The following is a 13,596-nucleotide window of genomic DNA, read 5'->3' on the forward strand; positions in this document are numbered from 1 at the left end:
GAAAACAATGGAGGGGCTAACAATGTTCAAGAGGAAGTGTACTCATTACCTCACTCATGTAACTGTAACCCTCTGTATAGTATCTTTACAATAAAAAAATGTACATTGCAGTTGACAAAGTTTCACAAGTTTTACTTTTATTAAAGTACTATAATCTGTTACTAGAACATGTATCATTTCATTGTGGTGATTCAAATATAGATAAACAACTGTGTGTGATAGTGTGAGTATCTGTGGGATTGTCAGTGTTGGGGGAGGCTTTATACTACAGATGCAATCTTTTCTTTAGTTATTCAGATTTCCTGCTATTTCTTGATTCAATTTTTAATTTCTTCTTCCTTTTTTCTGGCCCTGGAGTTTTAACTGAGTCCTGGGTGTTGTCCCTGAGCTTTGGTGGATCAAGTCTAGTGTTCTACCAATTTAACCTTAGCACTACTTCTAGTATTTTCTCAGCAGTTTGTTGGAGATAAGAGTCTGGTGGATTTCTTATCATAGCTGGCTTCCAACAGAGTTCCTCAGATCTCATCTCCTGAGTGGCTAGGATTATAGGTGTGAGGCCACAGTGTCTGCTTTTCTGAATCAATGTTGAAAGGAGTAGTGTTCCTAGAATATAACATTCCTACTTATATGTGATTGTTAGAATCCATTCTGTGGGGTGGAAAGGGGGTGTCTGTTTTTCTGTCTTTCTCTTTCTTTTTCTGCTGGTGGCAGAACTTTTATTCAGGGCCTGTGGTAGTTTAAATTGCTTACTCTGCTGGTCCTCTATCACTTTAGCCGTGACTCAAGCCTAGATTTTTCATGTTGCTTTTATTCTTCTTTTGTGTTGTGCCATTCCACAGGCTTGAACTCAGGGCCTCGGTGTTGTCCCTGAGCTTTTGTACTCAAGGCTAGCTCTTTACTATCTGAGTCTCACCTTCAGTACCAGCTTTTTTTTGTGTGGTTATTTTGAAGTAAGACTCTCACATGATTTTCTGCCTGGTCTGGCTAGAAACACTGATCCTCAGACCTGTCTCCAAGTAGCTAGACAGACATGAGCCACCTATGCCCGGTTTGTAGGCTATTTTGGAGATGGACTTTTGTGCTTGTTCTGACTGTAACCTGTGATCCTCCTAAACTCAGCCTCCTGAGGAGCTAGGATCATAGGCCTGAGCCACATTTCCTGGTACTGTTTTGTATTTCCACAGGTCAGGAATCATGTGTGTACTTCCAATTCTGGTTCAGTAATTTGGATCTTTTGGTTTTTTTCTTTGCTAATCTAAGTTAAAGTTTTGAGCAATTCTTTGGTCATTTCAAACACCCAACATTGGGGTTCACTGACTTTTCTTTCTTTCTTTTTTTTAAATGTCAGTAGTGGGGCTTGAACTCTGGTCCTGGGTCCTTAGCTCTTCAGCTCAAGGTAAATGCTCTATCTCTTAAACCATAATGCTACTTCCTGTTTTCTGGTGGTTCATTGGAGATAAGAGTCTCAGAAACTTTCCTGCTTGGGCTGACTTTGAACTGAAATCTTCAGACAGCCTCTTGATTAGCTAGGATTACAGGGATAAGCCACCACTGCCAAGCTCACTGACTTTTCTATTGCTCTTTTTATAGCTTGCATTCATAGTTATGCTCTTCTTCTTTCCCTTCATATTGTGTTTTCCTTGCTGTTATTTTCTTACTTTGTAAGGAATGATGACAGGTGGAGACTTTTGAGTTCAAGATCGAAGTTTCCCTCTCCACACAGACCTGGTTTCTATTTTCATATACAGATGCTCTTAGATTCAGGCGATATGGTCATGCTGTGTTCACAGGAAGGGTGGCATTCAGGGTTTCTATATTCTCTATCTCTGAAGGATGTCTGGAACAAGTGAGCAAGTGGAAAGTTTATGAAGATCATGTAGAAACATTAAAAAGACTGTTGTAAAACATATCTCTGAGCCTTGATAATTTAAGCAATATTAACCATTACATACTACATGGTTCTTCCACTTGAGATATTTTTTTCTTTCCCACCAGCCTGTCCTGAAGTTTGAACTCAGGCCTTGTACACTGGTCTTGAGCTTCTTTATGCTCATAGTTAGTGTTCAACCAACTGAGCCACATGGCACTTACAGCTTTGTCTGAGCAGTTTTTTGTTTTGTTTTTGTGGGTCCTGGGGCTTGAAATCTGGGTGTGGCCTCTTCTCCTCAAGGCTCACACTCTACCACTTGAGATAAGTGTGACTTCCGATTTTCTAGTGGTTTATCGGAGATAATAGTCTCATGGACTTTCTTGCCCAGGCTGCATTTGAACCGTAATCCTCAGATATCAGCCTCCAGAATATCTAGGATTACAGGTATGACCCACCAGTGCCCTGCTTGTCTGAATGCTTTTTTGGAGATAAGGGTCACAAACTGTTTTTCCTCGGCTGGCTTCAAACTATATAGAGGAGTTAAAATTACATGGGCAAGACAATGAGTACATTTCTCATCAAGCATTGTAGCTGCCTCCTTTGTTTCCCCTTCCTATCACATCCTCCCTTCACCCCCCCACTCACCCCTCCTCTCCCTCCACCAAAGTTGTAAAGTTCATTTTCGACATAACTACTTGTACGTCTCATTGTTGCCATGGGTCCACCTTTATCCCTACTTAAACAATTTGTTTTTTCCCTTCCCCTACACAAATCATTACAACATCAAATACAGTGAAAGCAGGGGTTAAACCGTGGGGGAGGGACCAACAAAGTATATCTTGGTTTTCTAAAGAAATCACATCTTGGAGACAAATGGAAACAAAATCCCCCTAAAAAATCACCAAATCTGGGCTGGGAAGGTGGCTCAGTGGTAGATTGCTTGCCTTGCAAGCCTGAGACCCTGGGTTTGATTCCTCAGCACCACATAAGCAAAAAGAAAAAAGCCAGAAGTGGCGCTGTGGCTCAAGTGGTAGAATGCTAGCCTACCACTGAGGGACAGTACCCAGGCCCAGAGTTCAGGCCCCATGACCGGACCCCCCCCCCAAAAAAAAAATCACCAAATCTGTTTGCTCAGTTCCATGCTCTTCTAAGACAATACACTTTCTTTTCCTCGACTCATTTCTAATAACATCATCTTCAAAAGTTTTCTCATATTCCCTGGACTTCCCTAACCATGGGCCACATCTGTTGGAAATGGTTGTGGAAGTTCAGTGGTGTTTATCAGTATCCACAATTCTCCTGTGTTTGTCACAGGAAAGCTCTGTTCCCCATGCACATAGTGTCACCGTACTTTCAGGTGACATGATGAGCATGCCCACACAGGAGATGAGATCATGCAGTCCTGAGCCTTTATCTTGGGGCTCTGTGGCTGAGCACACATGCTGTGACCACTGCCTCTGCTCCTCTGTCCTGACAGCCAATTCTTACTGGGTAAGCAGCTATTCTTCTCAGGCAAGTGACAGTAGTAAATTGAACTCATCAAGAAAATGCAGAAGTAAATTTTCTGTAAAATGTTTGTGCTGCATGGGGTTAAAATGAGGCACACGTTGTTTTTTGGGAAAAATATTTGGAGAGAATCACAGGCCTCTCTCCTGCCTCAGTTAACAGTCTTGGTTCTGAAGCTCTACATCCCTTCCTATCCTGGAGACCATACAGCTTTGTGTGTTCGGGGGTAAAACATTCTCAGCTAAAATGATCTCATAGAGCTTGGTACTTTTTGTCATGAGTAATGTCTTGATATGATTTCTCATTACATTTAAAGCAATAGTATACTATTTGAAGATAATCAATGGAAGAGATTTTACAAAAGAAGAAATTGTGACCTGGCAAATAATGATATGAATTTATGAAGCTAGTTGATTTTAATTAAAAATCCTTTAGCTTGTCATTTACATTCCAACCAATTTCCTCAATGTGTTCTCTTTTCCTCTGTCTTCTCACTTATTGCTCTTCAACTTACTTTTTTTTTAAATTGTGAAAATACCTTACAGAGGTGTTACAATTACATGATCAAGGTAATGAGTACATTTCTTATGAAGCATATGCGCCTCCTCCTTTGTTTCCCCTTCCCATCCCTTCCCATCTCATCCCTCCTCCAACACCCCCTGAGGCCCTCATGCAGCCCCCCCATGCTAAATTTCTAAAGTTCATTTTTTGCCATAACATCTTGTACATCTCATTGTTGCAATGGGTCCTCCTGTATCTCTACTTAAACAATTTGTTTTTTCCCTTCCCCTCCCCAAATTATACCAATATCAAATACAGTGAAAACAGTGGTTATACCATGGAAGAGAGACATACAAAGCAACAAGGAAATCATCTTATAAATATGTTAGAAACAGGAAGGGAAAAACCAAATTGTTTAAATCGGGATACAGGTGTACAGGTGTACCCATTGCAACAATGAGATGTACAAGTCGTTATGTGGAAAACAAACTTTACAACTTTGGTGGGGGAGGGTAGATATGGGGGGGCGGGTGGAGGGAGATGGGAAGGATTAGGACAGGGAAACAAAGGAGGCGGCAACAATACTTGATAAGAAATGTACTCATTATCTTGCCCGTGTAATTGTAACTCCCTTATATGGTATTTTCACAAAAAATAAAATATGTTAGAAAAAATAGCAAAAAAGAAAAACCATTTGAGTCCTTATCTTGGGGTTCATTTCGCCTAACATCAACTTATCTGACCATTTCTGTTTCTGTCAGACATATACTAGTTATTGCAAATAAGGGAAACCATGGGACCTATGTTTCTTTGGGCCTGACTTACTTCACTTAATATAATTGTTTCCAAGTCTTTCCATTTCCTAACAAATGGGGCAATGCCATTCTTTCTGATGGAGGCATAGAATTCCATTGTGTATATATACCACATTTTCTTGACCCATTAATCTACTGGGGGGCATTTGGGTTGGTTCCATATCTTTGCTATGGTAAATAATGCTACAATAAACATAGCTGTGCTGCCGGGCGCTGGTGGCTCACGCCTGTAATCCTAGCTACTCAGGAGGCTGAGATCTGAGGATCTTGGTTCAAAGCCAGCCGGGGCAAGAGAGACCGTGAGACTCCTATCTCCAATAAACCACCAGCAAACCGGAAGTAGCGCTGTAGCTCAAGTGGTAGAGCGCTCGCCTTGAGCTGAAGAGCTGAGGGACAGCGCCCAGGCCCAGAGTTCAAGCCCCACGACCGACAAAAAGCAAACAAACAAACAAACATAGCTGTGCTGGTAGCTTCAGTAAGGTCTTGTTTGTGATCATTCGGGTAAATGCCCGAATGGGATTGCTGGGTGATAATGGAGCACTATATGGAGTCTTCTGAGGAACCTCCATACTACTTTCCAGTGGTTGAACAAGTTTACACTCCCACCAACAATGCAGTAAAATTTCCTTCTGTCCACATCCTCTCCAGCATCTGTTGATGTTAGAGTTCTTGATTATAGCCATTTTAACTGGGGTGAGGTAGTATCTCAATGTTGTTTTGATTTGCATTTCTTTTATGGCTAGAACGGTTGAGCCTTTCTTCATGTGTCTATTGGCCATCTTTCTTTCCTCTTCAGAGAAATTTCTCTTTCAGTCTTTTGCCCACTTATTTATTGGGCAGTTGTTTCGTTGAGGATTTGTTGTTGGGGGATTTAATTTATGGGGTTCTGGGTATATTTTAGATATGAGACCTTTGTCCATTGTCTGGCTAGTGAAGATCTTCTCCCAATCTGCAGTCTTTCTATTGATCTTGCTTGCTGTGTCCTTTGCCATGCAGAAGCTGGGCAATTTCATGAAATCCCATTTGTCCAACCTTTCTTTGATTTATTGTGTTTCTGGGTCTCTATTAAGAAAATTTCGGCCTGTGCCAAGGAGACCTAGGTTTTCTCCTAATCCATCCTGTAATGTTTTCAGAGTGTCTTCTTTGACTACGAGGTCTTTGATACATTTGGAGTTGATTCTGGTGCAGGGTGACATAGAAGGATCTACCTTTAGTTTTCTACAAGTGATTAACCAATTTTGCCAGCAATTACTGAAGAGTCTGCCTTTCTTCCATTCTATTTGTTTAACTCCCTTATCGAAAATTAGATGACTATAGGTCTGTAGGTTCATTTCTTGGTTTTCAATTCTATTCCATTGGTCCTGAGGTCTGTTCTTGTGCCAGTACCAAGCTGTTTTGATTACTATGGCTTTGTAGTAGAGTTTGAAATTTGGTATTGATGTTCCTCCAGCACTGTTCTTTCTGTTGAGGATCATTTTTTGCTATTCAGGGACTTTTATTGTTCCATATGAATTTTTGGACTGCCTCTTCTATTTCCTTGAAGAATGAGGTTGGAATATTGACATGTATCACCCTGAATTTATAGATAGCCTTGAGAAGTATTGCCATTTTCACTATATTGATCCTTCCAGTCCAGCATGGGAGGTTTTTGCACTTTCTAAGTTCTGTTTTGACTTCCTTTTTCAAGTTTTTAAAGTTTTCATCATAGAGGTCCTTCACTTCTTTGGTTAATTCCTAGGTATTTTATTTTTTGTGGGGCTATTTCAAATGGAGTTGCTTTCCTGATTTCAGCATGTTTTTCGCATTGTTGGCATATCAAAAAGCCATTGATTTTTGAGGGTTAATTTTAAACCCTGATACTTTGCCAAAGTTTTGAATCAGCTTGAGTAATTTGGGAGTGGAGTCCATGAGATTCTTTAAATACAAGATCCTGTCATCTGCAAAGAGGAAGAGTTTTACTTCATCTTTCCTAATTTGGATCACTTTTATGTCTGCATCTTGTCTTATTGCTGTAGATAGGCATTCTTATACTAAATGGAAGAGATGTGGAGAGGGTGGACATCCTTGTCTTCTTCCTGAGTTAAGAGGAAATGGCTTTTGCTTTTCACCAGTAAGTATAATGTTTGCTGCAGGTTTGTCATATACAGTCTTTGTTGCATTGAGGAATGTTCCCTAGATTACTAGTTTTTCCAGAGCCTTCATCATACACAGGTGTTGGACCCTGTCAAATGCTTTTTCTGCATCTATTGAGATAACCATGTGGTTCTTATCCTTGCTCTTGTTGGTTTGACGAATTATATGAATAGATTTGTGTATAGTGAGCTAGCTTTGCACATCTAAAATGAATCCGGTTTGATAGTGGTGTATGATTTTTTTGGATGAATTGTTGAAGCCAATTGGCCAAAATTGTGTTGAGAAGTTTTGCATCAATGTTTCTCAGATCCTCTGGCAACAAAAGGGAATCCTGATTTAAGGGGCAAGAATGAGGAAAAAGACACAAGACAAAAGATGGGGTCGGAGGTCTGCAGCTCAAGACTGCAGCACCGTTTATTTTTAACTTTCCCTAATATGTACTGTTAGAAGTCAAGGAGTAGCATAATATTACTATAGTCCAGAAAAACAAGGAATGTTTAGGTTTACTTAAAACAGAGTGCAATAAAAACAAGACAAGATCAACTGGTTAAATGTAAAACAGACTCTGAAGGCATAGCAAAACAATTCCGGGCACCTGGTGTTTTTCAAGTAAGCCAGTTTTTTGTACATGCCTTCAAGCAAACACAAGGGTCAAGATGACCTTTACTGTTGAGCTTTACCATCGGCTCCCAACAAATGTCCATCAAAGAAATGGGTCTATAGTTCTCTTTCTTTGATGAGTTCCTGCCTGGTTTTGGGATGAGGGATATTATGCTCTCTGGGGCCTCTTGGTTCTTCACAGGCCTTGCTCCAGGCCTCTTGGCCCTCCATGGTCCTCTCTTCCTGGGCCTCTCTACTTGCCTGTGTTGGTCTGCTGTTCTCCTCCTCAGGCTGGCCCAGGCCTCCTCAGGTGTGAGGCTAAGGGAGGCACCTTTCTCTCCCACATCCCTTGGATGTCTTCCTTCTCTCTCTATCCCTGCCGAAGAACTCCCTGACCCCCTATATCCAGTGGCTCACCTCCTAGGGGGCACTTTGATTGCATGGCCTCAATGGTCTGGAAGCTGGACAATGATGTCTGAATGGGTGGGACTTCTACTCCATGAGTTCTCACAGCTCATTGAAGAAGTCAGCCTCACAGACTTTTCTGCCTAGGCTGGCTTCAAAGTGCAGCCTCAGATCTCAGCCTCCTGAGCTGCTGGGATCACATGCCTGAGAAAAAGACACCCTATTTTTATTTTTAACATAATGTTTTACTAAAGAGAGAAATTGCTTGTTGCATATGAAAGAAAAAAGTCCATAAAATTCACCAAATAGATGTTCCCTGTTCCTCTACTTACTTCTAATGAGACCGTCTTCAAAAGATTCCCCATATTCCTAGGACTTCCCTTGCCATGGGTCACATCTGTTGGAAATGGTCATGGAAGTTCAGTGGTACTCATCAGTACCTACAATTCTCCAGTGTGTGTTATAGGGAACATCTGCTCCCCACGCACACAGTGTCACCACACTTTCAGGTGACATGATGAGCATGCCCACAGAGGAGCTGAGACCATGCAGTCCTGAGCCTTTATCTTGGGGCTCTGTGGCTGAGCACACATGCTGTGACCACTGCCTCTGCTTCTCTGTCCTGACAGCCAGTTCCTACTGGGTAAGCAGCTATTCTTCTCAGGCAAGTGACAGTAGTAAATGGAACTCATCAAGAAATTGCAGAAGTAAATTCTCTGTAAAATGTGTGTGCTGCGTGGGGTTGGAATGAGGCACATTCATGTATTTTAGGAGAAATGTTTGGTGAGAGTCACAGGCCTGTCTCCTGCCTCAGCAATTTTGGTGCAGCTCCACATACCTTTGCATCTTGGAGACCACACAGCTTTGTGTGCTCAGGGGTACAACATTCTCTGCTGAAATGATATAACACAACCATGTACATATTTTTTAATTTTTGCCAGTCATGGGGCTTGAACTGAGGGCCTAGGCAGTATTCTTGAGCTTGCTTTTGGCCAATGATAGTGCTCTATCATTTCAGCCACAGTGCCTCTTCTGACCGTTTCTCAGTAGTGTATTGGAGATAAGAGTCTCTGGGATATATTCTGGCCAAGCTGACTTCTAACTGCAATTCTCAGGTCTCAGCCTCCAAGTGGCTAGGATTGTAGGCATCTACCACCAGCATCTGGCTTCCTTAGATTTCTTAATTATTTGAAATTGCTAGAGTAAATTCAGATTATACTTGTTTGTTGACACACTAACTAGGTGTTTCTTTTATACACTTTAGTTTGTGCACTACTTGTGTTTCTTTCTCAGTCTACCATATGTCTCTGCTGCTATTTGATGCTGGTGTGAATGCATTAAGGCATTGTGCTTTTCACAGCCAAGTGTTGCTTTACAAATTTTTAACTGTTTTCATCTGCTTTATCATAAGAAATAATGTTGCTCAGGACTGTAACTCCAGCTATTCAGGAGGATAAATTCTGAGGATCCAAATTCAAAGCCAGCCCAGCAGAAAATCCATGAAGGTATTATCACTAATTCATCATCAAAAAGCCAGAATTGGCTGTGGCTCAAAGTGGAAGAGCATTAGCCTTGAGCAAAACAAGTTCAAAAAAAGCAGTAAGGTCCTGCTACTGACAAAAATAGGAAAAGAAAAAAGAAATAATATTCCTTATAAACAAAATGCTGGTTAATGCCTCACCATTCTGTCAAGTATCGGTGTATATCACTAATCATGCAATTAATTAAAATAATATTTCCTAGAATTCTTTTATCCTTTTGATTATAGGTTAAAATCAGGGCTTAGGCTTGAGCCACAGAGTCTGATTGGGACATTTTTTCCTGGACTGGCTTCAAGCTACGATCCTTATGAATCTGGCTTTGCTACCATGTTCATATTTGTTTATTTTTCATGCTATTTTTTGTGTCACAATAAAATCCATAATTTCAACAAAGGAAGAGGCAACAATGCTTGATAAGAAATGTACTCATTATTTTGCCCATGTAATTATAACCTCTCTGTATAGTATTTTCACAATAAAACAAACAAACAAACAAAAACAAACAAATAAATAAATAAAACTGGACCCGGCACTGGTGGCTTAAGCCTGTAATCCTAGCTACTCAGGTGGCTGAGTTCTGAGAATCACGGTTCAAATCCAGCATGGGCAGAAAACTCTGTGAGACTCTCATCTCAAATAAACCACCAGAAAAAGCAGAAGTGGTGCGGTATCTCAAGTGGTAGAGTGTACAACTTGAGCTGAAGAGCTGAAGGACAGTGCTCAGGCTCAGAGTTTAAGCCCCATGACCGACAATAAACAAACAAACAAACAAACACACAATAAATAAATAAATAAATCCATGATTTTCTAGATATGAAAAAGATGACCGAAGCCAACGTTCACATGTGGGTTGCCTTCCTCACTCAGACTACAGCAGGGGTGCTGGGGAACTCCAGTCTCTTTTGTTTTTACAACTACACCCTCCTCACTGGACAGAAGATGAGGCTCACAGACTTCATCCTCAGCCATCTGGTCTTTGCCAACAACTTGGTTATTTTATCCTCTGGGATCCCTCAGACAATGGCAGGATTTGGATGGAAGTACTTCCTGGATGATGGTGGATGTAAAGTTCTTTTGTATTTCCACAGAGTATCCAGAGGGGTTTGTCTTAATGCTACCTGCCTTCTGAGTGGCTTCCAGGTCTCAAAGCTTTGCACTAGAAATGCTTGGTGGAAGATCACCTCTAGATTCCCCAAGGGCTGTGGATTCTGTGGTTGCCTTTTCTGGATCCTGCAGCTCCTGGTCAATGTTTATGTGCCTTTGAGAGTGATTGGCCCAAGACACAAACAAAATGTTACTCTGCACATGCGTTATAGATACTGCTCCACAGAAGCAGCCCCTACAAAACCATTTGTACGTTTGTCACAGATGATCTTACTTACTTCCATTGATGTTATGTGCTTGGTTTTCATGACTTGGGCCAGTGCTTCCATGGTTCTTGTCCTGCACAGACACAAGCAGAGGGTCCATCACATTCACAGCCACATTGCCTCCCGAAGACCAGATCATGAGGCCAGGGCCACGGGGACCATCCTTACCTTGGTGTGCATGTTCGTCTCCTTCTACTGCCTCTCTGCCATTTTCACTCTTTATGTTGGTGTAAATACAAAACCAGACCTGTGGCTGGTGGACACGACTGTGTTCCTGGGTGCATGTTTCTCATTTCTGAGTCCCTTTGTGCTCATCAGCAGTGACACTCGCATCACTCAGGTGTTTCATTCCTACACTGAATAAAAGATTTTCATGATTCACTTAAACAAAGCCATTACATTCAATTTCCAGTTGGTTCATAGTTTTGTTTTTGCAGCAGTGCATTTACACACTGTATTCTGCACTGTTAGGATATAGGCTCTACTACTAGACACCTGCTTTAGTCTTTTTTACTCTGGTTATTTATTTATTTTGGTTGGTCCTTGTTCCTGAACTCTGGGATTGGGTGCTGTCCCTCAGCTCATCAGCTCAAGACTATTGCTCTACAACTTGCATCACAGCACCACTTCCAGCATTTTCTCATAATGTGGTGCCTAATAATCCAACCCAGGACCTCATGTATGCCAGGCAAGCACTTTACCACTCACCCACCTTCCCAGCTCACTCTGGTTACTTTTGTAAGCTATACCCTTGATTTTTAGCCAGGTCAACCTGCAATTTCATACTCATTTTTTGTGTTTCCTGATGTACCTGGAATGGGAGATATGAATGTAGATGCTGAGGTTTGGTTGTTTAGATAGAGTCTTAGGGAATCATTTTTACCCAGGCTGACCTATCACTGTAAACGTCCCAATCTCAGCCTCACACATGGCTGGGAGGTCTAGTGTACACCACCACACCCAGCTAGTATTGGAGGAGGCATCTTGTGAACTGTTTTCCTGGGCTGGCCTTGGATCTGAATCCTCCTATTTCAATCTTGCATGAGTGAGCCACTGCATCCACCTTTGATCAATCTTTGAGTTAAATAATAGACCAATAATAATAATTATTATTATTACTATTATTATTAGTTCTGGGGCTTGAACTCAGGACTTAGGCAATGTCACAGAGCTCTTTTGCTCAAGGCTAACCCTCTACCATTTTGACCCACAATGCCACTTCAGGCCTTTTCTGAGTAGTTTATTGGAGAAAGGAGTGTCATGGACTTTCCTGCCAGGCTGGCTTCCAATTGCAATCCTCAGATCTCAACCTCCTGAGTAGCTGGGATTACAGGTGTGAGCCACCAGCACCTGGCATATATTTTATCTTTAAAATTATTAAATGAGTATATAATAGAAGGTATTCTGTAAGAATCTGTGTTAAACCGACTTAAAGAAGACTTTGAGAGTATCTCACTGGTGAAGTTCCTGCCTACCTAAAACCCAAATTTGTTGCCTGAAACTCAAATAAAACATAGTAATAGAAAATTTCAATGTAGTTAATATGGCCTACTTATCTTTTATTGTTAGTTCACTAAACAAATATTGCATAAGGTACAATTGCTAAGTTTCAGTAACTGAGATGCCAAAAGATGAATGTTTTCACCCTATTATGCAGGTATTACACTTCATTTTTCAACATTACCTCATGAATTAGGCTGAGTAAATGTAATGAGTAGGAGTACTAAACTTGGAAATAAAGTTCAATATTTAGCACAAAACAAAGTGTTATTACTGGTTGGTTTTTCACATTGGTACATGAAAACATATTACATTCAAACACATTTAGATCCAGCATCTTCTGGGAAAGAAGAGTCATCTAGAAAGGTCTCTCCTGTGGATCACGATTATGTCAGAGATCTGAAGATATCTGCCATGTTTGACCTGCACCAGGAGAGATGGTATAAGGTCAAGCAGTAAACCTGTGTCACTGCTGACCAGCCCAGAATTCCATCCTTGTCCTAAAAGTATGTTAGACTCACTGTAAGGCCTAACCTCATGCACAATATCAATAGTCCTCCTAAAGTTGATTTGGTCAATGCTCAAGTAAAATGTATATTGCATTTGACAGTTTCCCAAATTTTACTTTTATTAAAATACTATCATCTGTTAATAGAATATATTTCATTGTGGTGATTCAAATATAGTTGAAAAATTGTGTGTGATAGTGTGTGTGTAAGTATCTGATGGATTGTCTGTGTTGGGAGGCTTTATATTACAGACCCAATCTCTTTTTTAGTTATTCTGATTTCCTGCTATTTCCTGATTTAATTTTTCTTTTCTTGTGCCTTTTTTTTCTGGTCTTGGGGTTTGAACTTAGGTCCTGGCTGCTGTCCCTGAGCTCTGCTTGATCAAGGCTAGTGCTCTACCATTTGAACCATAGCACCACTTGTGGTCTTTTCTGAGTACTTTGTTGGAGATAAGAATCTCATGAATTTCTTCTCCTGGCTGCCTTCCAACAGCGATCCTCAGATCTCAGCCAACTCAGTAGCTAGGATTATAGGCGTTAGCCAAGAGTGTCTGATTCCTTGAGTCAATTTTGACAGGAGTAGTGTTCCTAGATACTTTAAGATTCCTAATTATTTGTAATGATTAGAATCCATTTTGTGTGTGTGGGCACGAGTGCATACGCACAAGTGCGCATGTGCACAGTCCTACAGGCATGTGCATCTGCCTGTCTGTATTTCTCTCTTTTTCTTTTGCTTCAGGTACAAATACTTGAATTCAGGGCCTGTGATGGTTTAAATTGCTTACTCTGCTGGTCCTCTACCACTTTAGCCATGACTCCAGCCCAGGATTTTTATGTTGTTTTAATT

General features: G+C 41.0%; 1 protein-coding gene across 1 annotated transcript; it reads left to right on the forward strand.

The window, feature by feature from the left end:
* Positions 1-10,193: 10,193 nt before the first annotated feature.
* Positions 10,194-11,105, forward strand: LOC105994243 (vomeronasal type-1 receptor 1-like). The gene has a single exon (XM_013027656.1). The coding sequence runs from the start codon at positions 10,194-10,196 to the stop codon at positions 11,103-11,105; it is 912 nt and encodes a 303-aa protein (XP_012883110.1).
* Positions 11,106-13,596: the final 2,491 nt, after the last annotated feature.

Source organism: Dipodomys ordii, unplaced genomic scaffold, assembly GCF_000151885.1.
Source record: "Dipodomys ordii isolate 6190 unplaced genomic scaffold, Dord_2.0 Scaffold105, whole genome shotgun sequence".
Taxonomy (NCBI): Eukaryota; Metazoa; Chordata; class Mammalia; order Rodentia; family Heteromyidae; genus Dipodomys; species Dipodomys ordii.